The sequence below is a fragment of the Malus domestica genome, chromosome 16 (assembly GCF_042453785.1).
Source record: "Malus domestica chromosome 16, GDT2T_hap1".
NCBI lineage: Eukaryota > Viridiplantae > Streptophyta > Magnoliopsida > Rosales > Rosaceae > Malus > Malus domestica.
In genome coordinates this window covers 8,802,158-8,829,776 of record NC_091676.1, presented here as the reverse complement: position 1 = coordinate 8,829,776, position 27,619 = coordinate 8,802,158, and the positions used below count along the sequence as shown (strand labels likewise).

The following is a 27,619-nucleotide window of genomic DNA, read 5'->3' as shown; positions in this document are numbered from 1 at the left end:
TGACCGTTCATTCACGTACAATCTTGAATATTTGTTAAAGTACAAACAAAAGAAACTTCAATCAGATTGTTCGAATAGAATAATTTTCACAACTAATAACTGCACGTGGTCGAGTGAGACCATAATATAAGAAATCCCATGCTTTATGAGAGATACCTTACAAATAACTTATCGAAAATTCCAACCTCAAAAGAATTTCGTGCGACGGTAATTATTAAATAGTGATTGATGTTTATTCCCACATTATTGTAGCCGTTGAGGCCAGATATTGGTTGATTCTTGAAAGGGAAAATGTTCCCACAGTGACCTTACGGTCCTACTCAAAGCAGTATGTGGCCCACCCACAAAATGCCCTGAGTGAAAACAACTTTCGGAGGCACACCTACCACTGCTGCAATTAACTAAAAGCCCCTGTTCCTGTTGCTGTTCGTTCAAGGTGAATTACCAACCATGCCCAAATGCGCAGTGTCACAAAAGCACTTATTTAATCAAAATAACAACAGCCGGCCAATCTTGGCAATTAACTAAAAGCCCCTGTTCCTGTTGCTGTTCGTTCAAGGTCAATTACCTACCATGCCCAAATGCGGTGTGTCACAAAAGCACTTATTTAATCAAAATAACAACAGCGGGTCAATCTTGGCGGCTCACAAAAGCACTTATTCAGTTATAGAGCCAATAAAACATACCAGGTTTGAGATTCTGCTGTAGTAGAATAGGTCATATATGTATTTACCATAGATTTAGAGAGCAAAGGATTAATAGCAGGGGAAATGTATGTACACGAAACTGTACAAGTCGGAATTCTGATTTACAAGCTCCAGGCCGGACCCGAATGGATTGACCTGAAGCTTTGCATTGCACTTTCAGAGAGCACGATTTACAATTAACCGAAAAGCATCCTAATATACACAGAAGACGACAGGACCTAAGTTTACCTAATGAGACACTCAAGAACACGACTTTATCAAACCCAGGTTGTAAAGGAACTTCTCCGACCTAATGCGAAGGAGATTCCCCAAAGAGAATCTCCCATTCTCCTGTGGTGGAGATTTTGAAAAGAAGTCGTCTTGCACACGCAGGAATGTCAAGCCAATCTCTTGCCGAACTGCTTCTATTGTCTCGCTCTTGACTTGATTTCCAGATGCATCAATCACGTAGAACACATTCACGGCTTGGGAGCCCCTGGTTGTAACCTCAGCTCGGGTGACTGAAAGACCATTTTCTCTAAATATGCGAGTCACATCAGAAAGAAGGCCGGCTCTGTCATCACCACAAAGCTCTAGTCTTATACCCTGCATTAGAAATGTTGCATTAACTTCAAATTACTATGTGAAATTGGGAAGAGTATGTTCAAATATAAATTCCAGTGTGTTCGTACCTCAGAAGTCCGTCTTCGAATAGCAGCTTCCAAACAATGAATAACCCTCTGCCTTTCTCCTTCAGAACTAATAGGGCAGCCGTCGGTATGCCTTATATAATATTCCTATCACACAAATTTACAATGTTAGAACAAATTATATATTTGCGTTGATTGCAATACGCTTTTTTTTTAAGATTTAAATAACATAACTAATCCAACCAGGAAAACAAATAACACAACTTGAGGGAAATAAGGAAAACCTGATAAGCCTCTGGTCCTTCAGCAATCACAGTTGCATGATATACCACATACTCCATATCTGTTAAAGTGCACACCGTGTCAAAGAGCAACTTAGGACGGTCTGGACACCTCAAGTTCACAACAGTATATCCTTTATCAACACAATTTTCAACAGTGACAAGTGGTTTGCTTCGATCACTGGCTGATCCACAATCAGCATCATCCATGTCGTAATCACGATCAGCATACATCATCTGGTGAAGCCTCCTCTCCTTATGTGTGGAACCAACAGAAACAGCGGTGTTGGCACTGCGCTTATCTCTGCTCCCCTTAAGCACATAAAGGAGAAGCTGTTTGATCTTGGTAAGATGTTCGGGATCATCAATGGGTCTCCCAGTTGCCTCGTCAGTGATGTACACAACTGATGCCATTCTTGAATTGTGAGTCCAGACTTCTCCGGCAACCACATTGCATTTAAGGTCCGAAAGAACAGCAAAAACTTCAGAAAGCAAGCCTGGCCTGTCCCTTCCAGTCAATTCAATAGTAGTGTGTTCTGTGGCAGCTTGGACACCCACAGACCTTCTCAAGGAAGGGAAGCTTCGTCCTCTTGGTCCCAGTGACTGCAAAATTTGAATTCGATAATCCAAATGACTTAGAACTACATGGTTCCACTCCACAGATAATTTTGCTAACTATTTCGAGTACAAACCAAAAAAAAAAAAGCACCGTTTCTTCTTTGTCATCCGCCAACAATGTGAACCATGCTTTAAAATGCAAACATTTGCAAATCGATACTAATACTTAAACCTAGTTGATACATGAGCAGATCAAGAGGCATATAAAACCATACAAAAGCTGAAAAAGGCAAGCTTCCTAAATCCAGCAAGACTCGGGCAAATACTACCACAATACAGCTTGAAGACACATCGATTAATCAAGTTTACTTTTAAGTTCCACCTATTAAATGTCAGTCTAAACTCCATTCTCAAATTCGCCATTACACCGGAACTCTCAGCGAAATGTCTCTTTTGTGTAATTAAATTCCATAGTAAACTATAAGAAAAGAGCAATTAATTTCTGGGATCTACCTGTTGAATGCATTCAGCGATTCCATCGTCAGAAAGCTTATTCCCCTGTTGATCAGTGACATGAAAAACTGCAAAAATTCCATTAAAAACGAGAAATTCAGTCATAAATATTAAAAATTTGAGATAACACAGCATGTGAAAATAAAAAATAAAAAGAGAAGCTCACCATCCATGAACCATTCCCCATCAGAAGAAATATAAGCTCTTCTTATAATGAGGTTCAAATCATTCAGAACCTGAACCAATTCCAGCAAACTCCCACGCTTATTTGCACTGTCCACCTACAAATTTTTCAAATGAAACAAAAAGACAAAAACAATTGTTTAAAATTATATGAAAAAATTTTAAAAAGAAATTGACCCTTTTGGATTTCTTGCAGAATACAATTCAAGAAATTCAGCCAGATACCTTAATCAGAGTGGCTTTCCTGCTTGATGCATTATCAACTGTAACCCTACAAATCCCATATCAACATGAAAACATATCAGAGAAACAGTAAAAAATGGAGAATTTCAGCTCAAGAAACATTGATATTTCAAGAAAACAAGCGAAACCCAATTTTTTATATAAAAAAACCAACAACAATTCGACCTCGGAAAATCCCAGAAACGAAAAGGAGAGCGAATTCACCTCGGGGGGTTAATTCTCATGGCGAGCTTCTCGAACTCGTCGTCGGCGGCGAGAGAAGGGGACCAACAATCCATTGGGGAGAAGAAAATGAGAGACGTAACTCAGTGACTGGGTTTCCAGAGCGGTAAAAAACTGATGAGAAAAAGGAGAAAAGGTTGGACCTTTTCGTTCTTTCTTCTCTCAGTCTCGCAGTCTCTGGGGGTTTCTGGGTAGCTTCGTAGGGTGTGTGTGGCTCTGTGTTAAGAGTTATTTGGGCGGCGATGGCTCTTTGAGTTTACAAAATATTACAATATTTAAATATGATTAACTAAACAAGCATGGAAACAAAATAAATTAATAAAATAAAAAATTAGAGGCGCATGCGAGTATTAAGTCACTGCCAAGTGGGGCCCATCTCACCCTCTTAAAACTTGGTCTTCCCTCGTCTGTGTGATCTTCTCTCTCGTTCAAGAAAACAAGGCGGCTTATTTTTCTCTCTTTCTTGTATTTTTATCTTTTACCATTTCTTGGCATGAATGTATTCTATGATTCTCTACTATATAGAAAGAGATGTTCAAACTCAAATTCTCAAGAGAAAGAAGATTGAAATTCGAAATCGAGTGTAAAGTGGCGAGAATATTGGCCCAATATTAACACGTCAAATTTGATCTAATTGATCTTTTTAGCTAGAGAGTTAACGTTCATATTTTGATATCAAACTCGTCGTATAAATAAGACCGTAATTACTTATTTTAAACTGATTAGGGCTAGGCTCTTTTGGTTTTGATGTATGGATGATTATTGATTAATGTAGTACCTTATCCTTAGTTTTGTCTATGCACGTTGGTGTTGCAATCTTATATAACAAATGCCGGATTTAATGGCACACAGGGCTTTTCTGATCTCTCTCTCTCTCTCTGATAATATGGAAATCTAGTAGGATTACGCTGTGCTTTACGCAACTTTAAGGGATCCCTCCGAATTGGGGAAGCTTCTCATCAATCATAATTATTCGAAATCTTGGAGGATTTTGTTGTGCTTTTTTGCCACCCTATTTGGATTTTTCATTTTTTATTTTACATTTTTCCAATCTAGAAGGATTTTGTTGGGCTTTATTGGTTTAAGAAATCTCAATTACAAAAATAAAAATAAATACTATTAAACTATATTACTGAGTTACTGTAAAAAAAGAAAATTAATTGAAGCGCTTTCTATTTATAGTAGGGCTGTCCTAAGCTGGAGGGATCCCCTTTTGTCCCTCTATTTTGCCACTAAGCATCTGCCCTTTTCGGATTTGATTTGATTGCCTACTTTCGAACCCGATCTCACTACCCAATTTGACATTTAGTATGAGAAAGAACATAGGTTCACAGCGTTTTCAAAAAAAAAAAAAACATAGGTTCAAAGTATTTCTCACATGTTAGGTGAGATATCTTAAATTCGAATCTTGTGGATAACGAGTTTGTTACCAATTTATTAACCTCTCACATCATTGTATTTAAAAAAAAACATTTGTCGGTAGGTTCAGTGACATGTACAGGTACTATAAAGTTAAAATGTCTCGTATGTTAAACACTTCCTGATATAAATAAAAACTATATTGCATGATGACTTCTTAATTTCCTACATGTTGTAAATTTTGAGAGTAATAAATTTTTCTTGAAGTACCTTTATGAATTTCAAAAATATCCTAAAATGCTTTTTAAATTTATTTTCTTTCTTAATTCTAAAATGGACAAATCATCGATAATGCTGACATTGAATGACACCAACATCGGTGCAGGAGTCAAGTCGGCGAGCACCTAGGTGTGAACAAATGTGCAAGCGACAGTCAAGGTGGCATGAAAATCAACGTCAGCTGTCGGTATCATAAATTATTATTTAGTCATTAATTTTTTATGTTTAAAGTGATAAATAGGCGAGTTATGCCGTATCTTTTTCGTATAATGGGGGTCGAAGCTTAAGAAAGAGAATAGTACACCAAAGTAGCACGGGATTTAACAACCTTAAATAATGACTTTCCCTTGACAATACTTATGAAATGACCGACAATGCCTGCTTCTAACTTATAGGCATCCTCCCCCACCCCACAACATTGGCACAAGAAATATACCAACTGTGGGATGGAAATAATTGCCAAACTTGTTCATATTCCGTGCAGTATGCACCGTTGGATCAGATTCTATCTGGAGACCTTGACGGCTAGGAACTTCGGCTGCCTAGGAGGTTAAAATGGATAATCTGAACCAACCCACCATATCTATTATCTATGATTCTATCTATTTGCAGTGCAAGTGCAAGATATTATTTGTGCAACTAAAGACTGTAAAGTCAAACAAATCACTGAAACATGCCGCTTTTCATAACTACTGTTCTGCAGGATCTGCACATGATACACACATGGAACAAGCACAACATGAGGAAAACAAACATTTAAATTAACCAAGTGGGCCTAAACTCTCATTACTTGTGCAATTTTCAAACCCTACTTGTGACATTTCTTGTCGTTCTTAATCATGATCGTTTTCATTGATATATTTTTCCTTGGTTGCATTGGCTTTGTTTTCCTGCTTGTATTTCTTCATTCTTCATTTTTATTGATAGACGTTCTAGGTAGAGAAGGTCGGTCAAAAGTATTCAATTGAAAAGGATAATAGTCGTTTTTCTTACAATACAAATTAATACCTCGCACACGAATACATAATAATTGTCGAAAAGCTTATCTCACTTAATCTTCTTAACTTATAAAAACAAAAACAAAAATAGAGCTTGAAATCTATAATAATATGAGGTTACATACATATTCCTTATGTGTTAATTTGTTGGTTAGCACTATTAGTTGAAAGGAACCAGAAATTCATGGGAGGGGACAGCATGTCCATACCAGGATGTTGTAAATGGGTTAAAAGAGAGCCACCTGCCGTGGCAGTATCGGCATGTGATTGGTCCATTTTTCCAACACATGAGAGAGCAAGCAAGACTCAAAGAAGCATGGGATGTGATGGCATGTCCTATGCCAAATTAAAATAAACAAATGGATTAGCTTAGCTAGGAATCCTATCATGGTACACGTTGCACTCATCAACAGTAACAATGCATTAGATAATGGATAATGCTATTCACACATTTATTTTTATTTCTGATACATTTTTCTCAATTTTCGATCATCAGACTCAATGAATTGAAAAAAATCGATGACAAAAAATTAATAAGAATGTGTGAGAGGTAAAAATCAGTATGTGGATAACACTTTCTTAGATAGTTACCCCCCAATACAACAATCACACAAACTTTTTTTTTTTTTAAACAAATAATATTATCTACACCAAAAGGAAGAGGGATGAACTAAATCTCACAATGAGCTAGCAATAATGTAAAACATGATGTAATTAATGACACTTATCATCATCTCATGAATTGAGTGCAACTTTCTTTCTTTTTTATGTTTTAAGAGTATACAGCATTAAGTGACGATTGGTTTTCCAATTACGTTTTCTTGGAGTAAAATTATTATGTCTATTTACACAGCATGTTTACCTACTTGACCTAATAGAATTCGTGATTGATACGTAATTGTTCGTGTATGAGATAAGCAACTTTCTTGGTGATTCCATATTTGGTTGTTTTGATAACTTGCCTAATTTTAACACGAGACTGATCAACGACTTTTCATTCATTATGTGTTACTAAACTTACGATGTATAAAAAATATTGAGAATGATATGCGTAATTTATATATTCTATTCATGGCAACAAACGTGTCCGAAGATGGAAATCAAAGATTTTAATTATGTGTTTGGAAACGCTAGGAAATGGCTGATGAGATATTTTCAAGTGGATTTAGCGAAAGGGTGATGATATTATTCAAGTGAAGTTAAACATGCATCACCACTCACCAGAGCTCATCCAATTCCATTGCCCCAGGGTTGTGCAAATCCACTCAGCACAGTGAAACTCTAATTCCTTTCGGCCTCTATCTCATATCTCAGTGGTCCACTTGCATTGCATGCATCTTCAAAAGTCCGAGACTCCGGAAGGGTGCTTAGCAGCAACAAAACAAATTAGCATATAAGCAAATTATGCCATTGGCTGATTAGCCAACTTATGCTTAATTAAATAATATAATCACACACTTTTTCTTTAGTATAATACATAAAATTACGGTTGTTATTATAATACATCGTGACTTTAAATATACTCGAATAACAGTGGGGTGGATAAAGGTGACTAAGTATATTATCTGTTTTTTTTTTAAACACTACACGAATTGAGCATAACGAAATTTGTAAATTTTTCCAAATTTACGATTTGATCATGTAAACTTTTTTAGCCAAAGAAAACTTAGAAATGGGTGAATGTGAGTAGGGGCGGATCTACATTGGGACCAAAGTGGTCCCAGGACCATCGGAGTTCGAAAAATATACATGTGAAGGTCTTTTGAGGACTCTCCGAATGTTTGTTATGGTCCTTTTTTGTGCCCACCAAGTGTGTGATATAATGCTTGATATGCGTATCTCAACAGGTTTTGTCGATAACCCTCGACAAATTCTCTCGATACCCTTCATCGAATTGCTTCGCATATGTCGATATCTGTTGACACGTGCGCAACATGGTTTGGTTGACGACAGCAAGCCCATCAAGTGTTCGACGAAATGTCTCAGTGAATAAACAATTTTTTTTTTTGCGCTATTCGCGCTTTGTTTTCATCTAAAAAACTTGAATCTTTACCACCAGAACCCTAGGGTTCGAATCTTGGATCTGCCGCTGGATGTAATTAGGATGACTGATAAGCAGATATTTATTTCCGGTTATGAACTGAATGGTATTATGTTTACAGACCGTACAGTTTTACAAGGATGCTCTATTGGGTTAGTGTCTTTTTTAGAGCGCTGGATGCAGCTGGAACCGATCCAGTATTTGATTTCGATGTTGGGGGTGGTCCTAGAAGTCACTTGGAGAGGGCCACCTATCATTTGTCTATGGTTACTAATCAATTAAGCTTACTGGCACTATTGCAACGTATTGTCAGTATTTGTGAAGCTTTTACACGTCAATGTGTACTGTAAAACTTTAGCAGAAGTGTCCGACCACGTTGTCCGTTGAATACTATTTCACAATATCGTAAAACTCTGAATTTTAGTTTTATCCGTCATTACTCGGTGGGAAAACTGCCATAACTAAGCAACTCTGCTAAAATATCTCCATGTGAGCATGAGAAACAAAGTTATACTATGCTGTCAAGGAGTTTCTTGGTTGTTGCTGCAACGTTATGCTCAATGTTTGAAATAGGTTTGTGTCGGAAAAAAACATATGGGGAGAGGAAATGGGTTTGTGTTGGGCTGAAGGGAGAAAACGGGTCTCTAACTTGGGTTGACGGCCTGCTACTGCCTGCTTCTTTGTTATGACAACGGGTCATTTGTTCTAATTTTAAACGAGGCTTCCCTTCTCTACTGCACATGCCAAACTGCACATGCTATTTACACACTTTTTCATGGCCGCTATCAATATCAAAGGTGTTATAAATAAGCAAAAGTGAAGGAGAGATAACTTTTGCTAGAGATCGAAATAGAACGGGTGTAATGTATCATATTGTTTATTTTCGTAATTATATCACTCAAAGAATGCAGGTAAATAGAGGAAAGGGAGATTGGTTTTCACTTTCTGCCTTTTTGATCTTCTTGTGTTATCACGAGGTTACAAACATACCTCTACATATAGAGGCCTTGATCCGACAACACTTTCTTGCATGCATGAAGAAAAAATTTCACCTCCCTAATACTTTTTTCACCTTAAACTTTTAATTGTTGACATCAAAGTCTATTTTAGTTTGCTTTCTCGTATATTCATGTGTGATATTCGCACTATATTTCATAACAAACGGCTGTTTTAAAGGTTAGGTTATGTTACAACCGGATTTTTTGACCCGGCAGAAAACCCGAGAGTTTCAAGTTTCTCCTCTCTCCCTGTGGCCTGGTGTCACTCTCTCCCTCCCCCCCCACCAACGGATGCAATGGCCACCGGCATCCCCTGTATAGTTTCTCCCTCTATTCACATTTTATTATCCTTTTATCTATGCCACCGGACTAATGGTGATCGGTGGCTCCTCCCACCTCCATGTCGGCGGAATCACAGATGGCGATTTTTCAGTGTGGAGAAACGTTTGAGTGTGACAATTACACTATTATATCACATGTTACAATATGAGCATATATAGTTCATATTTCATAGCGTGCAGGTTTTCGTGATTTTTTACGAATTAATTGGGTTTGTGAATTTTGGCATATTTATCGATAGATCAACTTTGTTGTTGATGAGTTAACTTGATTTTATTAGGAAATCTTGATCCTCCTAGCTTCATGATGTATTATCACGTATTATAACATAAATAAATTAATAAAAACACGTAGCAGCAATTTGGAACAAGAGAGAGGGAGTCTGGAACGTCCTGTCCATGCCTACGGCACCACCATCAAAGAACTGGACTGGTTGTATGAGCTGGGAGGATTCATTTGGCTATCCTACATGCCGCGAGGGTGGTTTCAACCGGAATCCGATCAATCGTTGAACGGGTGTAGCGTTCTGGAGGCTTCAATTGGAAGTGATCTCCCAGACTTGATGTGCACAAGTGTAGACTTCATCCCGTCTATCACCGCGTCGAGGAAGAGTTTGAACAGATCATATTGCATTGGATGACCTCTTTGTTGGTGTCCCGACAACGTTTGCAGTTGCAAAGATTTCAATAGATTTCCTTCGTTTTACAATGTCTGTATTTTATCACTTGTCTGTTAACTTCGTTACAGTTTGTAAACAGTGGTCTGCTCTCGATCGATAAATTTGGATTCGAGCTTTTGCTTCGGACAAGAGAAGAATTTGCAAGAACTCGAAGGATAATTCAATCCTAGTTCTAATTTCTTGTTAATTGGAAACAACACACCCCTAATCTACGACGATCAAATTACAAAGCAAAAATTTCGATAAGTTTACCCGTTTGACTATGATAGCAATGGCAATGAGGCCAGCCTTCTCAAATTCACGGCTCCAAGCCAACATCACCCCACCGGACTTTGTATCTTGCTGCAAGATAGTGTGCCCCGACAGGACCTCTGCTTCCGTAAGGATAGTATTCGGGAATAACCTTCTTCTCTTCTATCTCTTTCAACAAGGGTGTGAAGAGAGACCAAGCTGCATCAAGTTCATCACTCCGGATAAACAGCCTCCTTTCCCCTTCAATAGCATCCAGCAGAAGCCTCTCATAAGCATCCGGAATCTCCTTTGAATATCTACAAATAACATAACAAACAAATTTGGTCAAGTTTTTCATGATTTGTTTGCAGGGAAAAAGAATACAATACTGTTCGGTACATGTAATATTACATTTCCGATTATTTATTGCAACCACAGGATCAAATTCCTTCGTCCTATTAATAAATAAACTTCCAAATTTTAAACCGTACCTGGCTGCGTAGTGAAGATTTAGATTGCTCCTGTCCAACCTCATTCCCAAACCAGGGACTTTGTTATTGATCTTCAGGACAATAGCTTCATCAGGCTGTACTCGGATAACAAGCTCATTTGTTGCGTGATCAAGCTCTGTTCCAATATTTCGATACAAATTTCCAGGCACATGCCGAAACTGTACCCTTATCTCAGCCCTGGACGAAGAATTTAAGAAGCAAATATGAATTAGTATTATCTGAAACCATGACTGGTGAAAGAGAATGAGGATCTTGTCTGTGGTTGAACAAACCTCTTATTATGTAATGCTTTCCCAGCCTTCATTAAGAAAGGCACCCCATCCCATCTTGCGTTGTCTATGAAGAGAGCAGCTGCAGCAAATGTTGGAGTCAAGCTGTCTTTGGGTACCGTCTTGTCATCAGTGTATGCTGGGTAAGTAATACCACCTCTAACATGACTCTTGTATTGCCCTGTGACCACATTTTCAAGTTGTAGTGGCCTCATAGAACGTAAAACTTTAACCTGGCACCAAGCAAGCAAAATAAATACTGGAATAAAGTGGAAAGCAATACAAAGTACTAAAAGCAGCTTCATTTCAGGTATTCGTAAGACCTTCTCGTTTCTAATATCTTCTGCATCCAAACTGACAGGGGTTTCCATTGCAAAGAGTGCCAGTATCTGAAGCAAGTGATTCTGCATTATATCTCTTATTATCCCGTAGTTGTCAAAATACCCTCCACGTCCTTCAGTGCCAAAATCTTCAGAGAATATTAACTGTACATTTCTTATATACTGCCTTGACCACAAGGGCTCAAAAATAAGGTTGGAGAAGCGGAGAACTGATAGGTTTTCCACAAGCTCCTTGCCCAGATAGTGGTCTATCCTGAAAATTTGGTCCTCTTCTAGGTACTGCTTGAGGGCCTTGGTCAAAGCAGCAGATGACTCTGAATCTCGGCCAAAGGGTTTCTCCACAATAACCCTAGTCCAGCCATTACCAGATGAGGCTGACAAGCTAGCACAGCGAACAGCGTCAATGAATATGTTTGGAGGGACAGACAGATAGAACAGGCGATTAGGAACTCTTCCCACCTACACATGCAGTTGCTTGTCAATCTAAATGGAAATAGAATCAAGATGCAGAAAAAGCATACATGAACGTCATTCAAACAAGCAATAACAAAACGTACACAGAGAAAGCTTAAAGCTTCCCCAACCAACAGCAGCACGACAACTTGAACAGAATGCAAAGTATAAAGTCGTATTCAACACTATATCTATCACTAAGCTCAGAGTACACTCAAATTATTACCTCATGTTCCTTCAGCTTCTTGTCCAGCTCTGCGAAATGATCCTGCGAATCATACTGACCAGAATGATAGAAACATCTTTGAAGAAATTGGTCCATTTTTTCACCGCAATTCTCCCTGAAGTTCCAACAAAATAATTTGTCACGCATCAATAAACTTCAAACTTTCCACATCCAGCAAGAACAAAAATCGGTGAAAATAACATTTCCATCTTCTCAAGCAATACATAATAGGCAAAACCAACCACATTTCACAAAAAAGGCCGCAGCTTTTGACTCACCTCTTGTCAATACGGCAAGTAAGCGTCTTGCTAACCATGTCTCTGAGCTCGGCATCGGTCATCTTACTCCGAGCATAACCGTAAATAGTGAAGTGCTGCAACAAAACATTTACATACTCATGCATCACCGATCATTCAAAGTCTACGAAATAATGTAATCAAACGAAAGAAAAAGAACAAAAATTGCAAACCTTCGGGAGGCAATCCTCGTAAAAAAGTGCGAAAAGTGCGGGGAATATCTTCTTCTTTGCAAGGTCCCCGGAGGCTCCAACCACCGTGATACTGACAGTAGATTCACTTTCATTGACATTAAAGACGGTCGTGTCTTTAGATTCCTTCGAAGACGGAGCTGAAAACAACCCATCTTCCAGTTTCTTGAAAGGAGCTTCGTTCTCAATCGGGTTCACCGCCGGCGCCGCCGGGCCTGCATTAATGGGAAGAAAAAAAAATTAAAACGACTGCAATTTTCCTTAAAAAAAAAAACGAGTGTAATTTAAACCAGTGAAATTAAGACTGGAAGACTGAAGGAACTAACCATCTTGCATGCCGAGAGCATTCTGCTGAGAAACCTTAGCTGAAACAAAACGATTCGGAATCGAGGAAATTGAAACGCGTTGCAGGCGTCCGTGTACAGATGAATAAACAGGTAAATACGAAACTGACGACGACGACGACGATGACAGCGGCAGCGGCGAGTAGGTGTGGCAGCAATGGGTGGAAGGAAGGGTCGCCATCTCTCTCTCTCTCTCTCTCTCTCTCTCTCTCTCTCTCTCTGTGTGTTTCGTTTGTCGGTTTTCGGAACTCAGAGGAGAAATGGGGTGATGGGTTTTGCGGTGAGGAGGACGGAGAAGGAAGAGGAGGAGTTAACAAGGAAGAGACATGGGAAGCATCGAAGGGTCGGGGCAAAGAGGGCCCTTGAGATCTCCGAAAGGCTGTTTTGTCTCTTGGTGTGCCGGTAATCCAACGATGTCAAACACCGGAACACCATACAGCTTTACCAAGACAATTGCCCCTTGATTCCATCTCTAATTAGGTTTTAACTTCGTGATTAAATAATAATAATTACAGTTTAGCAATGAAAGTGCTAAACGCAAAGTTGATGACAAAAACGACGTAGGCCCGAGTCTTAAATGGCCCAACTATTTTGTTGGCCCGTAAATAGTAGTGGACCGAACTTTAGTTTACCTAATGGACTCAATTCCTTTTAAAGATAAATTTTCCATCATTTTTAGCTCAAAACAACATATGTTTGGCCCTTTACTAAACTGAGGGCATTGGAGTTTTTAAAATCACACATATCCCTGAGGAAGAGGGATTTTAATTGTGTAATTGCTCATATAAGATTACGGACATTTTTTTAGGCCTCACTTTGTATTTTTTTTCAATGATCCGAATTATTTAGTTTTTAGGTCTCAAAGATCACTGTTATAATAGAACTTTACGCAAATTTAAAATCATTTAACACTCAATCAAAGGTTAAACATCTTAGTCATTTTAAATTTGTCAAATTTTCAAACAAGAGCATTGTTCTAAAAATCTCCGTCTAGGCGCTAGGCAGTTGGTCACCATTCTGATTAATGTATGAGCGTTTGAAAATTAAGAAATGACGTCTAGACCTGCTGAGGCGTCCGCCTAGACTGCTTAGGCACCCGCCTAAGTTGCATCTCACTTAAACAGAAAATATATAACTTTCATTTTTATTTTTTTCAATAACTTGTAAGAGACTTGTTCAATACTTAAATGAATACACATTATAAGCATGTTCCCCATGTTTTCATTATGTTTCAATACTTCCTAATATATATGTCATTCTATTTTGTAGTTTATAATGAAATTATATATATATATATATATATATATATATATATATTAAGTATAAACAGACACTTATTTACACGAAATATAATAGATTTACTTAAATCCGCCTAGCTGCCTAGCGCTAGGCTCCAACTCACCGCCCGACTAGCGCCTAACGTCTTCTAGAATCTTGAACAAGAGTAATCATTTACAAAAGATTATAAAATAGACAATTCAAGTCACTAACTTAAAATGTGTGACAAAAGGTGTTGATGCACAAAATCCGGAGGATCTTAGACCAACTAAATCCGGCCATGAATCACATAAACGCATAAGAACACAAAGATGTATCGTGGTTCACCCCCAATGTTTGGGCTACGTCCACACTGATGTTGATTATGTATGTATGTATGGATTACAATAGATCGGCAAGGGAACTCTCTGTGGATGCAGCCCTTGCCATTTTGCTCTCTGTTTTGCTGAAAGGGTATTGCCCTCTATTGTTGTAAAAGTTGAGTGTGAGACTCTATGGATCTCTTAGTGAAGGTGAGACCTTGTCCTCTCTTAGTGAAGGTGAGGCCCCCTTTTATAGAATAAAGGTTTCCTCCATTCTTACATAAATCATGGGCTTAGGGATGAGGCTTAAAGACGATGCCCAATATATGGTACCAACAGAAGTCCCCCAAGTCTTCAGTAAAGAGAGTCTTTTGGCTGGAGACTTCAAATTCAATCCATGTACGGGCCAAAATGACTAGATGTCGTCCAGAACTAGTACTCAACACAAGGCAATGCTCAACATAAAGCAATACTCGACTAGAGGTATCACACATTACGAGACTGCTCAGTTGGAGGCGATGCTTGTTGCGAGGCTGCTCGGCTAGAGGCTATGCTCGTGGCGAGGCGGTTGCTCGGCTAGAGGCGATGCTTGTTGCAAGGCTGCTCGGCTTGAGGCTATGCTCACTGCGAGGCGGCTCGGCTCGTGGTATTCCTCATTGAAAGTATCTACTTTATGTCGACATGCACTCAGTATGAGTTGATTCTCGACATGACTCAGGTTCGCTTGTCGGGTTAGACAAGAGATCATTGTTCGGACGAAATATTTGTCACCATAAGCATGTGGCACAGTGATCCATAAGTTGATCAATAGTGTCGGTAGGCTTCTTTAATCAGCAACAATGTCGATCAGTGGATCTAGTTGCTCAACAATTCATGACAATAAATGACAGTATAAGTATGACCGTATAATGAATAAATCAAGTTGACAAAGTTTGTAAAGGCAAAATATTGTACTATGTGCCTTCTATAAATAAATAATTTATCCAGTTGTGTGGTAAATCACATGTTGTATAAGTGACATAGTTTAATGGCAGTCATATATCACTAGGTAATGAATAATATATATATATATATATGTATATATTATATCTTCTCATTCAAGTTGTTGATATCCAATTTGGTCAGATGAGGTGATAAAATAATTATATAATGTGAATGGTGTAGTGGGCTGTCAAACATGAAATATATTCAATTATCGAGTGGCATATTAGACACATACTGAGCTGTATGCAACATGACAAACACTCGGTGCACACATATGTAACACACATATGCAAACATTGATACATCAGCATTATGTCACACAAAGGTTAGCAGCACAAATGGAAGCATAGCGATACATACAACACAGATGCAGCTGAACAAGTGATAATTACATAAAATTAAACTATTACGTGGTAGTGCATTATTGCATGTACATAATAGATATATATAAATACATACATTTAATAATTAGATATTTACGCAGCATGTTGATACATCGTGGCACTAGAATGAGGGTTTTTAGGTGAATGTGATCAGCCTTCCCATGTGTCTAATGATTTAAAATAATTAAATATGTGTGATGTGATATGTTTTTGGTCAACATAATATTTAAAATAATAAACAATATAGTTGTAAAGGAAAAGATGCTCTTATCTTCTCCGATGGATTTTTTTAGACAGAGGGATAGTGGGTAAACATTATACCCTGTACCCTTTTTCTTTCTGCCATGAATGATTACAGATACAACACTAAACTATTGAAGTCAGGGATGATTAAAGATATAAAGGAAAAGATGTTGTAAAGGAATGATTAACCTCAACCGGAGCATGTGATTAAAGATAGGAATAAAATATCACAGGATGCATGTGATGATGTGATGATATGGTTTCCAGTAACAAGATATGAATTTGAAGAAAACTTATCTTCTTTGTTGCTTTTCCGTGGATTTTTTAGAAAAGGCAGTTTCTCCATTATTCTCAAGGGCCATGACGGTGGTACTGCCGAAACAGACGGTCGGAGATCTGGTTGTGGAGACCGTGCGCCTCGCCGTCCGACCCCGTTCGGTAATGTACTGGACATCAGTTCCATCATGTCTCGTGTGCCTTTTTGCAAGTGCCTTTTTGCAAGTTGTGGTTCCAATGGCGTATCAAGATCTTTCCTTTTTTTGACGTTGCCTTCTGAAGAGATATCTGATGTTATTTGCAGTCCACTGGATAAAGCATCTGATATGGCGACTTGGGGATCTTCTAAGGATCCCGCTAGCAGATGAGATGCTGAAGCATTTTCGAGGGAGGTCTTGCCAGGCGACATACAAGTCACCGCCTCGACAAAACTCCATAACCAAGCATGAGTAGTGAGAAGCACCCAACTCAGCGTAGAGAGTAGGCAAAAAATGGTGATCAAGCATGCCTAGAATCTATTTCTCCATCTCAGCTTTGTGCAACTTCTTCCTTATAGCAAGTGCTTCTATGTCCACCACTTTCATGGCATAAAAGCACTACGGCAACCCATCATCGGGTTTCTTATCTGGCAAATATACACATTTCCTATGTCTTTGCTGCCTAGCCGGTGGAGGAGACGAAAATGTTCTAGCCCAACTCGGCGTTTAGATCTGCGGAGCCACCTCATGGATTCCCATGCAGCTTGGTTGGCCTTGTGGGGCTTGTGAGCGGAGGAATGCATGCAGGCTTCAGTGGCGGAGGAGCAGACGGATACCAAACTCGACTAGCGACTATTAAAGCTCAGGTTGCTCATCTAGCTCCGGCTCAAGTCTAGAACCGTTATGGATGAGCAACTGCTATCATATTCCGATTCATCTTTGGTTGTCATGGCTGCCATTATTCATCATTTTCGCGGAAGAAGACAAGGGTTTTGTGACAGACTGGTGCTCCTACAACCAATAACTATCTCTCTCTCTCTGCAAATATAGAACTGCAAACTGATGTGAGAGATTTGGAGCAGGGTAGGGGGATTTATATTGGAAATCGGTATGGAAAAGGGTTTGAAGGTGTTGCAATGGCTGCATTTCTCAATCCCCACGTGGTTACCAGAGGAGATCACAGTGTTGCAAAGAGACCGGCTCACTTTTTCTACAGTTACTCTTTTTATCTCTCTCTCTCCCTCTTTCTCTAACTTTTTTCTCTCTCTGCTCCTAAGTGCAGAAAGTCTCCGAAGGTCTTCTGGAAAAGCCCAAAGAAGGAGGTTTTGGGTCTTTGGGTTGTGCAGATTCACGGTGGATATTGTGGTGAGGTTTCACGGTGGTGAGATGAAAAAAATGAAAGAGAACCGACATAGCTTTTTGTGTCGTTTCTCACAGATGGCGCCAAATGTTGATGCACAAAATCCGAAGGATCTTGGACCAACGTAAATCCGACCGTGAATCGCACAAACGCACAAGAACACAAAGATGTATCATGGTTCACCCCCAATGTTTGGGCTACGTCCACACTGATGTTGATTATGTATGTATATATGGATAACAATAGATCGGCAATGGAGCTCTCTGTGGATGCAGCCCTTGCCATTTTGCTCTCTGTTTGGTTGAGAGGGTTTGCCCTCTATTGTTGAGCGTTGAGTGTGAGACTCTGTGGATCTCTTAGTGAAGGTGAGACCTTGTCCTCTCTTAGTGAAGGTGATACCCCCTTTTATAGAACAAGGGTTTCCTCCTTTCTTACATAAATCATGGGCTTAGGGATGAGGCCCAATATATGGTACCAACAAAAAGTATCTCTCAAATATCAACAAAAGAAAATCTGCTTACGAGTGATGCTTTCATTTCTAACTTTAGTTTCTTTTAATTTTCTTGCTAAAGTTTCTTTGTTTTAGTGGTGGATTCTACTTCCCACTTTCTCCCTCTTCCTCTCCCTCTCCCGCTTTGGAATATATATAGTTATTAAATTTTGATGCCTTTTTGCCTAAATAAAAGTGTTAGTCATTTCAGTTAATTTTAAAACATACATGTCCAGTAAGTGCTCTTTGATTGTAAGTATATATTACTATTATTCAGTCGGGCTTGCCAATTACAACTTTAAAGTTTAAACTCATGCATTATTTCCACGAGCACATGATGCTTAATCATATTTTGATTAGGTATTTGACTATGTCAAATAAGTAAGGGAATTATATATTAAGAAAGAGGGTAGGCAAGGCAACTTTCAGCTGTTCACAATTTGGTTTTGGTTTATTCATCTTTTTCCTCTCTTCGGAGCTAAGGAAGGAATTTCAGCCCTTGACATGGGCGTCAAAATCAAACCCATGCATATATATTGGTGCTGAGTGCCGACTGGTGTGGACTGGTGTGGTAGGGTATATTGCTACTTTCTACTTGCTACCCTAAAACCTGCAAAGTTCCCGAATCTAATACAATATCATTCCCTCCAAATTAGAACGAGCGCACACAGGAAGTATGACTTGTCTGAGTGTTTTCTCCTCCTTTTTTAGCGTTTGGGCAATGTGAAAAGTATTTAGATATTTAATGTCAAGAAATTTAAGAATCTCAACTACAAAATTATTAATAAACATGTCGGTATTGAGGGGAAAAAATTGCAACAAACAATTATAATTCAAATAAAACGCACAACAAAGATATATCATCAACTTGGTGTTTATTTAGTCTCAAGAAAGCATTTAGTTATCAAATAACTAATAGGAAAAGTAATTTTGTTTATGAGAATATTATGTCTTAATTCATAGGTTAGGTCTACGCCTTTTTTTAATACATTCGATATTATCTACCCTAAGGGGTGGGTGAATAAGCTAAATAAGGGCTAGCCATAATAATTTGGTTCGAATTTGTTTTTGGTGAAAATCGAACTTGAGACCTCTCACTTACAATTAGCTAAGTATTTAAAAAAATGATTTGGAGTGGAATAGAGCACACTAAATCACCTTTAGATCGATACATGTAATCAATCTCTATTGTTTATACCATACTTAGGGCCTCCGTATTTAGATCTCGTACAAATACTCGGGGGACTTAAATGTAATTATGTAATAAAGGAATGGGCAAATATGTAATAAGTGAGGAGCCCTTATTCTATAAAAGGACTCCCCACCCTCACAATGAGGAGAGGCCAATTCTTAGGCCTGAAGCCTCCTCACCCCCAGAGGCCTCACATCCCCTTTCATATTGAGAGAAGCTCACCCTCACATAAAAGAGAAATACAATAATGAATGTGGACGTAGCCCAAACATTGGGGGTGAACCACGATACATCTTATGTTATTTACATTTCTTGCAGATTCATGGTCGGATTTACGTTGTTCCAATACCTCCGGTTTTGTGCATCAACATTTGGCGCCGTTTGTGGGAAACGATACGAAAAGTTATGTCGGTTCTCTTTCATTTTTTCACCTCTGCCGTGAATCTGCAAAATCACAAAAACTCAGAAACCCAATAACCTCTCTCTCTCTCTCTCTGTCTCGTACTTTCATTTCCTTTCGTCGACTGTTCACCAACTGAAGTCTAGTCAAATCCACTGAAATCATCAGAGTAACAGCGGCAGCAAAATGAGATGTTGAGGGACGAGTCGAGTTGCAACACCTAAAACACATCACCGAGAATCGTAGAAAGAAAGAGAGAAGAATATCGTCTCATAACAAGACCTCCATGCCATCTCATCCACCTAGAAGAAAGGGGATCACTGGAGCACTGAATTTTACAGCCACCAGGATGTACGCATGGCAGCCAACACACCAGATCCCATGAACTGGAAGATAGAAACAAAACACAAATATGAATATTCTTTATGGCATCCCATGAACTGGCTTACTAGTGCAACGCCTTGCTCGGGTACACTGTCTACACCGAGCTAAAGGTCTCGGAGGTCACCTTCCTCTTCCAAATCGACCTAATTGCTCTCCTTACCGCCAATGCCATCGACATTTCGTACCCAGACGTCGAAAACCATATCCTTCCCTCCCAGCTCGTCCTCAAAGTCCCAATCACCTGCTCCTGCGTCGACGGGATTCGAAAGTCGGTGTCTACCCACTACAAGACCCGACCTTCCGACACTCTGGCCTCTATTACCGATTCGGTGTACTCCGGTTTGGTCTCGGCGAACCAGATTAGGGAGGCCAATTCTTCACGGAGGCTTTCAAGGTAAATAAGCTTAAGGGATATGTGGATCAAATGGTTACAGAAGCAGAGGATTACTTTTCCAAGTGGGGAGACAGGGGTGAGGTGGACTTAAAATATGAGCTGAAGCATCTGATTATATTGACCACCAGCAGATGCCTCTTGGGTCGTGAGCTACTTTTGCTTTTGTTGACCACATGGAAAAAGGCATACTTATGCTACCAAGGTGAAGGCTTGTGGTGCTGCAATTAGGATGGGTTATCTTTAACAACCTATTTGGACAAAGGGAATAACTCTTCGCATCTGCTAGCATGATTTGTCGCACTTATCCAACAAAAAGAAAAGAAAGGCCCTCAAACAGCTCAACCACCCCCACAAAAGTGAAAAGAAAAAGCAAAAGCAGAAAGCAAAAAAAGATAAAAAGAAGCAGACATAATTGCGATGGTGATGGCATACAGAAAAGGGAATTATGGGCGTGACCCATTGAGCAGAGGGTTGGATTTATTTTTTAATGATGTAATTTATCTTATCTTTCGGAAACATCTGTATAAACCCTATCAGAGGGTAATAATAATATAAAAAAAAAGGCAAGCCCAAAGTAATGGGCTGGAATGTGGAGGGCGAAGGCCCATATGCCCAAAAGAACCAGGCCCTATGGCTTCAAAATTATTTGGTAGCCTGCTGCTATTACCACCAACCAGGTGATCAAAAGTACGCCCAGTACTCCAAAATTATTCGGCAGCCTGCTGCTATTATCACCAGCTAGGTGATCTAAAGTACGCCCATTACTCTAAAATTATGGGCGTATTCCAAAATTATTTGGCAGCCTGCCGCTATTACCACCAACCAGGTGATAAAAAATATGCCCAGTACTCCAAAATTATTCGGCAGCCTGCCGCTATTACCACCAACCAGGTGATCAAAAGTACGTCCAGTACTTCAAAATTATACATGAGCATCACTCATGCCAATCATACATAAACATTTCATGAGCATCACTCATGTCAATCATACATAAACATTTATGACCATCATTTATGTCAACATTCATGAGCATCACTCATGTCAACATTCATGAGCATCACTTATGTCAACATCCATGAGCATCACTCATGTCAACATCCATGAGCATCACTTATGTCAATCAACATAAACATTCATGAGCATCACTCATGTCAATCATCTTCAAAAGCTTCATTTACAGAGCTCCAGCTTCAAAAGCTTCATTTACAGAGCTCCAGCTTCAAAAGCTTCATTTACAGAGTTCCAGCTTCAAAAGCTTCATTTACAGAGCTTTAGCTTCAAAAGCTTCATTTACAGAGCTCTAGCTTCAAAAGCTTCATATACAGAGCTCTAGCTTCAAAAGCTTCATATACAGAGCTCTAGCTTCAAAACTTCAAAAGTTTCAACTACAAAGCTTCAGTGCAGGGTATACAAATACCGCCTCTGAACAACCGCCACTTCGGCCCATACATGAATTCAATTTGAAGTCTCCAGCCAACAGACTCTATTGATCGAAGACTTGGGGACTACATTATGTACCATATATTGGGCCTCAACTGGGCCTCATAAAAAATACTTAGGGGACTTAGCCCATTATTTATGTACTAAGGAGCGATCCCTTATTCTATAAAAGGGACTCCCTCACTTTCATTAGAGAGCACCCATTATTCATGTATTGAGGAGTGAGCCCTTATTCTATAAAAGGGACTCCCTCACCATCATTAGAGAGCATCAACTCTAGCCCATCATTCATGTATTGAGGAGTGAGCCCTTATTCTATAAAAGGGACTCCCTCACCTTCAACGCCACAAGCCGAGCCAACCAAGGCAACATAAGCCACTAGCCGAGCAGCCTCGCAGCATGTGCTACTTCTAGTTGAGCATCATTTTAGATTGAGCACCGCCTCATATCGAGCATCAGTTCAAGACAACATCTAGTTACTTCGGCCCACACATAGACTGAATTTCAAGTTTCCAGCCAAAAGACTCTCTTGACTGAAGACTTAGGGGACTACTGTTTATACCATACTTAGAGCCTCCGTATTTAGATCTCGTACAAATACTCGGGGGACTTAAATGTAATTATGTAATAATGGAAGGGGCAAATATGTAATAAGTGATGAGCCCTTATTCTATAAAAGGACTCCTCACCCTCACAATGAGGAGAGGCCAATTCTTAGGCCTGAAACCTCCTCACCCCCAGAGGCCTCACATCCCCTCTCACATTGAGAAAAGCTCACCCTCACATAAGGAAGCTCTCTCTCCCTCTCTCCCTCTTCAACATCTCAGAGAAATACAATAATGAATGTGGACGTACCCAAACATTGGGATGAACCACAATACATCTTGTGTTATTTACATTTCTTGCAGATTCACGGTCGGATTTACGTTGTTCCAAGACCTCTGATCTTGTGCATCAACATCTATCAAAAAAATATACATAGAAAATAATTGAACAAAACATAAATTCTTTTTAAATTAATAAGCATTCATCAGTATAATAATAACCTCTCTCATACAATAATTTTTCTTAGTCCATAGTATTTAATTATAGAAGTTTTACTACATATATCTTTAGTTGTTAGTTTTTAATTTTTGAGCTATAAATGAAGAAAAATTAAAGAATGAATGACAAAATGAAGAAATGATGGCATAAGAAACGTGAAAAGAATGTGTATGGAATGACACAACATAAAAACTACAAACAAACAAAAAAATGGAACAGATAGTTACAAGTTTTTGATTTCATATAATCTTCATTTATTTATCTCCCCCTCCCCAACGCCACATCCCTTCATTCTTCTTTCATCTCCACTACAATAAGTAAAAAACTAAAAATAACAAGTTATTTTTGTCAGTGACAAAAATACTTGGAGTAAAACGGGCAAAAATGTCAGAGAAAATAGTTGAACCGTACTTTTTTCTTTATAATGCATTTCCCCATTTCCTTTTCTTTGGTTTCTCCAATAACTAAATATACATGACAGCAAATGGCATTATTTATGGCAATTACCATTAGAAAATTGTTATTGTAAATTTGTAATCCATAACTAACATCACAAATTAAGTACCAAAAAGAAAGGAACAAAAAAAAAACCCCTCTTGTCAAGAATCATGCTTCAAGCTACAAATGCCATAGAATAACTACACCAACTAATTTATTAAATCTGTTTTCAATGACCGGGTACCCAACATATATTAATCATGCTTTACAACAAACCAAATATCTAGCTTCAAGCCACCTTTGCTTATTAACCCTTGCAATAAAGTCTTCAACCCTTTTGTTTAGTTCCTCAGCAGGCATTAAAGCCTCATCTTCTTCTCGTTCTTCCTTTTCCTCCTTTTTTCCTTCCATTTTTTCTTCTTCTTTTTCTTCTTCATCGTTTTCCCCACATTCTTTAAAGTCTTCCTCGTCATGATCATGATCATGCTTGTCATCTTGTTTACCTTCATCAACTTCTTTATCTTCAATACTCTCCGCATTGCCCTTGTTTATCGGATTCAACATTTCCGGCAAGGTCCTCTCCTCTTTCTTCTCTCGAAACGTGGAGAGTGGTCTCCTGAGATTCCGACTTCTCTCAACATACTCGTTGTACATCTCGGTGACTGGAGACGATTGCTTGCCGCTGCTGAGCCTTGATTCTCCAATAAGGAATACGACAATAAAATTCACCACAATGAAGAGGCACTTGGGGTTGATAAACCCCGACCAAGAATTTGGAAGAGAAATAAATAGCAAGTGTTTGATAGTGTGGAGAGAAGGAAACGAATAAGAGTATGAACAAAGCAAACTGCATGTCACTGCAATAAGAGCATGAACAATAAGACTATAAAGAAATTGATTACTCTTGTTGTAGTTCTGCTTCTTCTTGTAGCATTTCATGGCTCGAAGCTTTTCAGCCTTGATTTGATCCATTAATTCCTCAAATGGAAGTATGAGGAATTTAGAGGGATAAGCTGTATATATTCTGATATATACCGTGAGGAATTGTATTCACATCTGACTGAACGTAAAGAAGGTAAAACGAGGAGTTATATATAGTGAAGTGGGGGTGGGGGGTTGGTGGGGGGTGGGGGAGGGGTTATTTTGCTTAATTTGTGGGATTCAAGGCATATGCATGCAACTTTATAAAATTATTGTTAATGTTTCTTATTAGTTTTGAGTGTGGGGGTATGTATTACTATATGAAAAAGCCATGGCAGATTTTGAGAATGTCTTGATGAGAAATGTTAAAGAAACTTTCTAAAAATAAGATTCTTTATGGATTATCTGTTATCTTATATTTTTGCATAATATTTGTAATGTTGGCACATGAATTAAAGTTAATCAGTAAGGTGATACAAAATTCATTAAGAGTTCTACTTTCAAAGATTCTTATTAGCATTTCTCATGCGTTGATTTGGGTGCTCTTGTTTTCCAACCTCCGAATAGCTTTTCAAAATTCCTTTTCCGGAGTGGTGTTTGATGGTTTTCAACTTTTCTCTTCTGAGGTAAGAAACGTACATTTGCATCAGCAACGATTTATAAAAGTTAGCTACTGGTTTTGCAATTCGATAGGTGGTTTTGTCGTACTCGTACGTCCATGTTACATCAGCCCTATTTTATTCTTTATAATTAGGGTTTATAGAAATTAGAGAAAAACAATATAGCTTCCTTCCTGAGCATTAACCATTTTCTTAACTATGCTGCAAAATAAATATAACTAAATACACAGTATATATACACTATGCGTATGCATGTACGCAAGCATGTCATTACTCGAGGTGGCTTTTACCTTTATACATTAGCCCATCCTTGATCTTTTTATAAAGTACAACTGAGGACCTCAAAAACAAAACGAAGCATAAACTTAATATATCAAAACATGGCTTTTTCTCTTTAAATATGCTCATCGATTTTTGTTTAACATTTAAAAAAAAAATTAATGTGTTATTTTTGCATATTGCTTAGTATCGTACAGTGATTTAAAAGGTAGTAAGTACTTGGAGTACTTAGACTTTTGCCATAAAAAAAGAGCTTGCCATTCCCTAATTAATTATATAGGATAGGCGCTGGGCATTGAGGAGAGATCAATATATACGACATTAATATACCCGAGTATATGCCCCAAATGCCTTTTTTTGTTGCTTTTTTGCCCTAAAAAGTTGATATGCCAACGGCACATGTGTTGAATGAAGAGAAAAGGCACTTTGTAAAGGAGCTGCACAGTTCAAGAGACAGCAGGGGACGACGTCGTAGTCAATAACTCAAAACAATGGAGTTCAAAGATTGACAACATGGAACTGGAAGGTATAGTTGTCGTGACATTAACAAGAGTTAGCATGATCAATTAGCTTAGTTTGATCAAATTGTTCTCTGTATGGTTCCAGATATATGGAGGCCTGTAGAAAATTAATTATGAATATTCTTGAAGCAGCTAGTGCTCTAAAAAAATAAGGGTAAAGGGGAAATCACCAAAGTCCAAACCTACCTTCCCCAAAGAGGGTAGGAGAGAGTTATTGAGGTGAAACGCTTTATAGTGATTAGAAGGAAGTCGAACATTCATTTTGAAACTAATTGATAAATATGCATACATGTCTCTTAATTTTTCGATATGAGACAATACTATTTTAAATTTTTACATGATCATCACATACGATCAGCGTTTGAAATATCTTGGATATGCTCGATATTTTCACAGAAATATCTAAAAATTCAGGGAACGATATGGAAAGAGGGGATGAAGACTTAATCCCATACATCCACGATATTTCCGGAAATCAGTAAATTTCCTAGATATTTTCGATATTTTCAGAAAATATCTAGTGTTTGAATACAATTTTCAAAAAGTTTGCAGGAAATATCTGTGAGCCTATCCATTTTTTTTTTTAAATTTCTTTCTTTATGGTATTAGTTTGTCACATCTCGACTCGAGCCCCCATCACATCCCGGGCTTGACTCCGCTGTAGCACGATATTGTCCACTTTGGACCCCGACCACGCTCTCATGATTTTGTTTCTAGGAACTCACACGAGAACTTCCCAGTGGGTCACCCATCATGGGATTACTCTCGCGCGAACTCGGAACTCGAAGTCAGTGAGCTCCCAAAAGGCCTCGTGCTAGGTAGAGATGAGAATATACATATAAGGCTTAGAGGATCCACTCCCCTGGGCTATGTGGGATGTTACAATCCACCCCCTCTTAGGGACCCGACGTCATCGTCGGCACACTTCCAGCCAGGGATTGGCTCTGATACCAAATTGTCACATCCCGGCCCGGGTCCCCACCACATCCTGGGCTCGACTCCATCGTAGCACGATATTGTCCGCTTTGGGCCCCAACCACGCCCTCACGGTTTTGTTTCTGGGAACTCACATGGAAACTTCTCAGTGGGTCACCCATCAAGGGATTGCTCTCGTGCAAACTCACTTAACTTCGGAGTTCATACGGAACTCGAAGCCAATGAGCTCCCAAAAGGCCTCGTGCTAGGTAGAGATGAGAATATACATATAAAGCTTAGAGGATCCACTCCCCTGGGTGATGTGGGATATTACAAGTTTAATTCAATAAAACTTGTACTGCTTCATGACGAAAATTTCAATTAAGTTATGTATAATTTATTCTTTCTAGTGAAATGCTTTATTTTATTACTTGTCATTATAAAGAAGTTTTTCTTCTCACATATCACATATTGTTTACACAGTATCGAATCATTAATTCTTGATTCATACGTGTGTTGTAGTTTGATATGACATCTCCTAAAAAATAATTTTAAAATTTCATGTTTTTGAGCAAATTTCCATCATTTTCATCGAAGGCAATCAACATCGATATAGATATATGATACTTCCACAAATTTGCTTATTGATATTTCTACTAATACTGATATTTTAAATATTACATATGACAACACTCAAGTCAAATATATGATCAATACATATTGGATGATGTGAAGTATGTGTGCTAGCTAGTCATCAAACTTTCACAAGTGGATCGATCGATCAACTTGTTTTTATACCACAGAGGGCTAGTTTGGTATTGTTGTGCTTTAAAAAAAAAAAAAAAAAACTGTTCTTGTTGTGCTGTAAGAATAAACAGCTGTAAA

General features: G+C 38.6%; 2 protein-coding genes across 2 annotated transcripts; both read right to left on the bottom strand.

Moving 5' to 3' along the window:
• Window positions 1-705: 705 nt before the first annotated feature.
• LOC103403190 (ACT domain-containing protein ACR4-like) lies at window positions 706-3,744 on the bottom strand. Its single transcript, XM_008342023.4, has 7 exons — window positions 3,319-3,744; window positions 3,097-3,142; window positions 2,855-2,969; window positions 2,689-2,756; window positions 1,621-2,220; window positions 1,379-1,483; window positions 706-1,292 (listed from the first exon to the last, which is right to left on the bottom strand). Exons 1-7 carry the CDS (start codon window positions 3,390-3,392, stop codon window positions 948-950), a joined length of 1,353 nt encoding a protein of 450 aa, XP_008340245.3. The 5' UTR covers window positions 3,393-3,744; the 3' UTR covers window positions 706-947.
• Window positions 3,745-10,015: 6,271 nt separating this feature from the next.
• On the bottom strand, window positions 10,016-13,363 carry LOC103403189 (glucose-6-phosphate 1-dehydrogenase, chloroplastic). The gene is made up of 8 exons (XM_008342022.4): window positions 12,875-13,363; window positions 12,531-12,763; window positions 12,340-12,434; window positions 12,062-12,176; window positions 11,365-11,841; window positions 11,045-11,274; window positions 10,752-10,949; window positions 10,016-10,577 (listed from the first exon to the last, which is right to left on the bottom strand). Exons 1-8 carry the CDS (start codon window positions 13,071-13,073, stop codon window positions 10,328-10,330), a joined length of 1,797 nt encoding a protein of 598 aa, XP_008340244.3. The 5' UTR covers window positions 13,074-13,363; the 3' UTR covers window positions 10,016-10,327.
• Window positions 13,364-27,619: the final 14,256 nt, after the last annotated feature.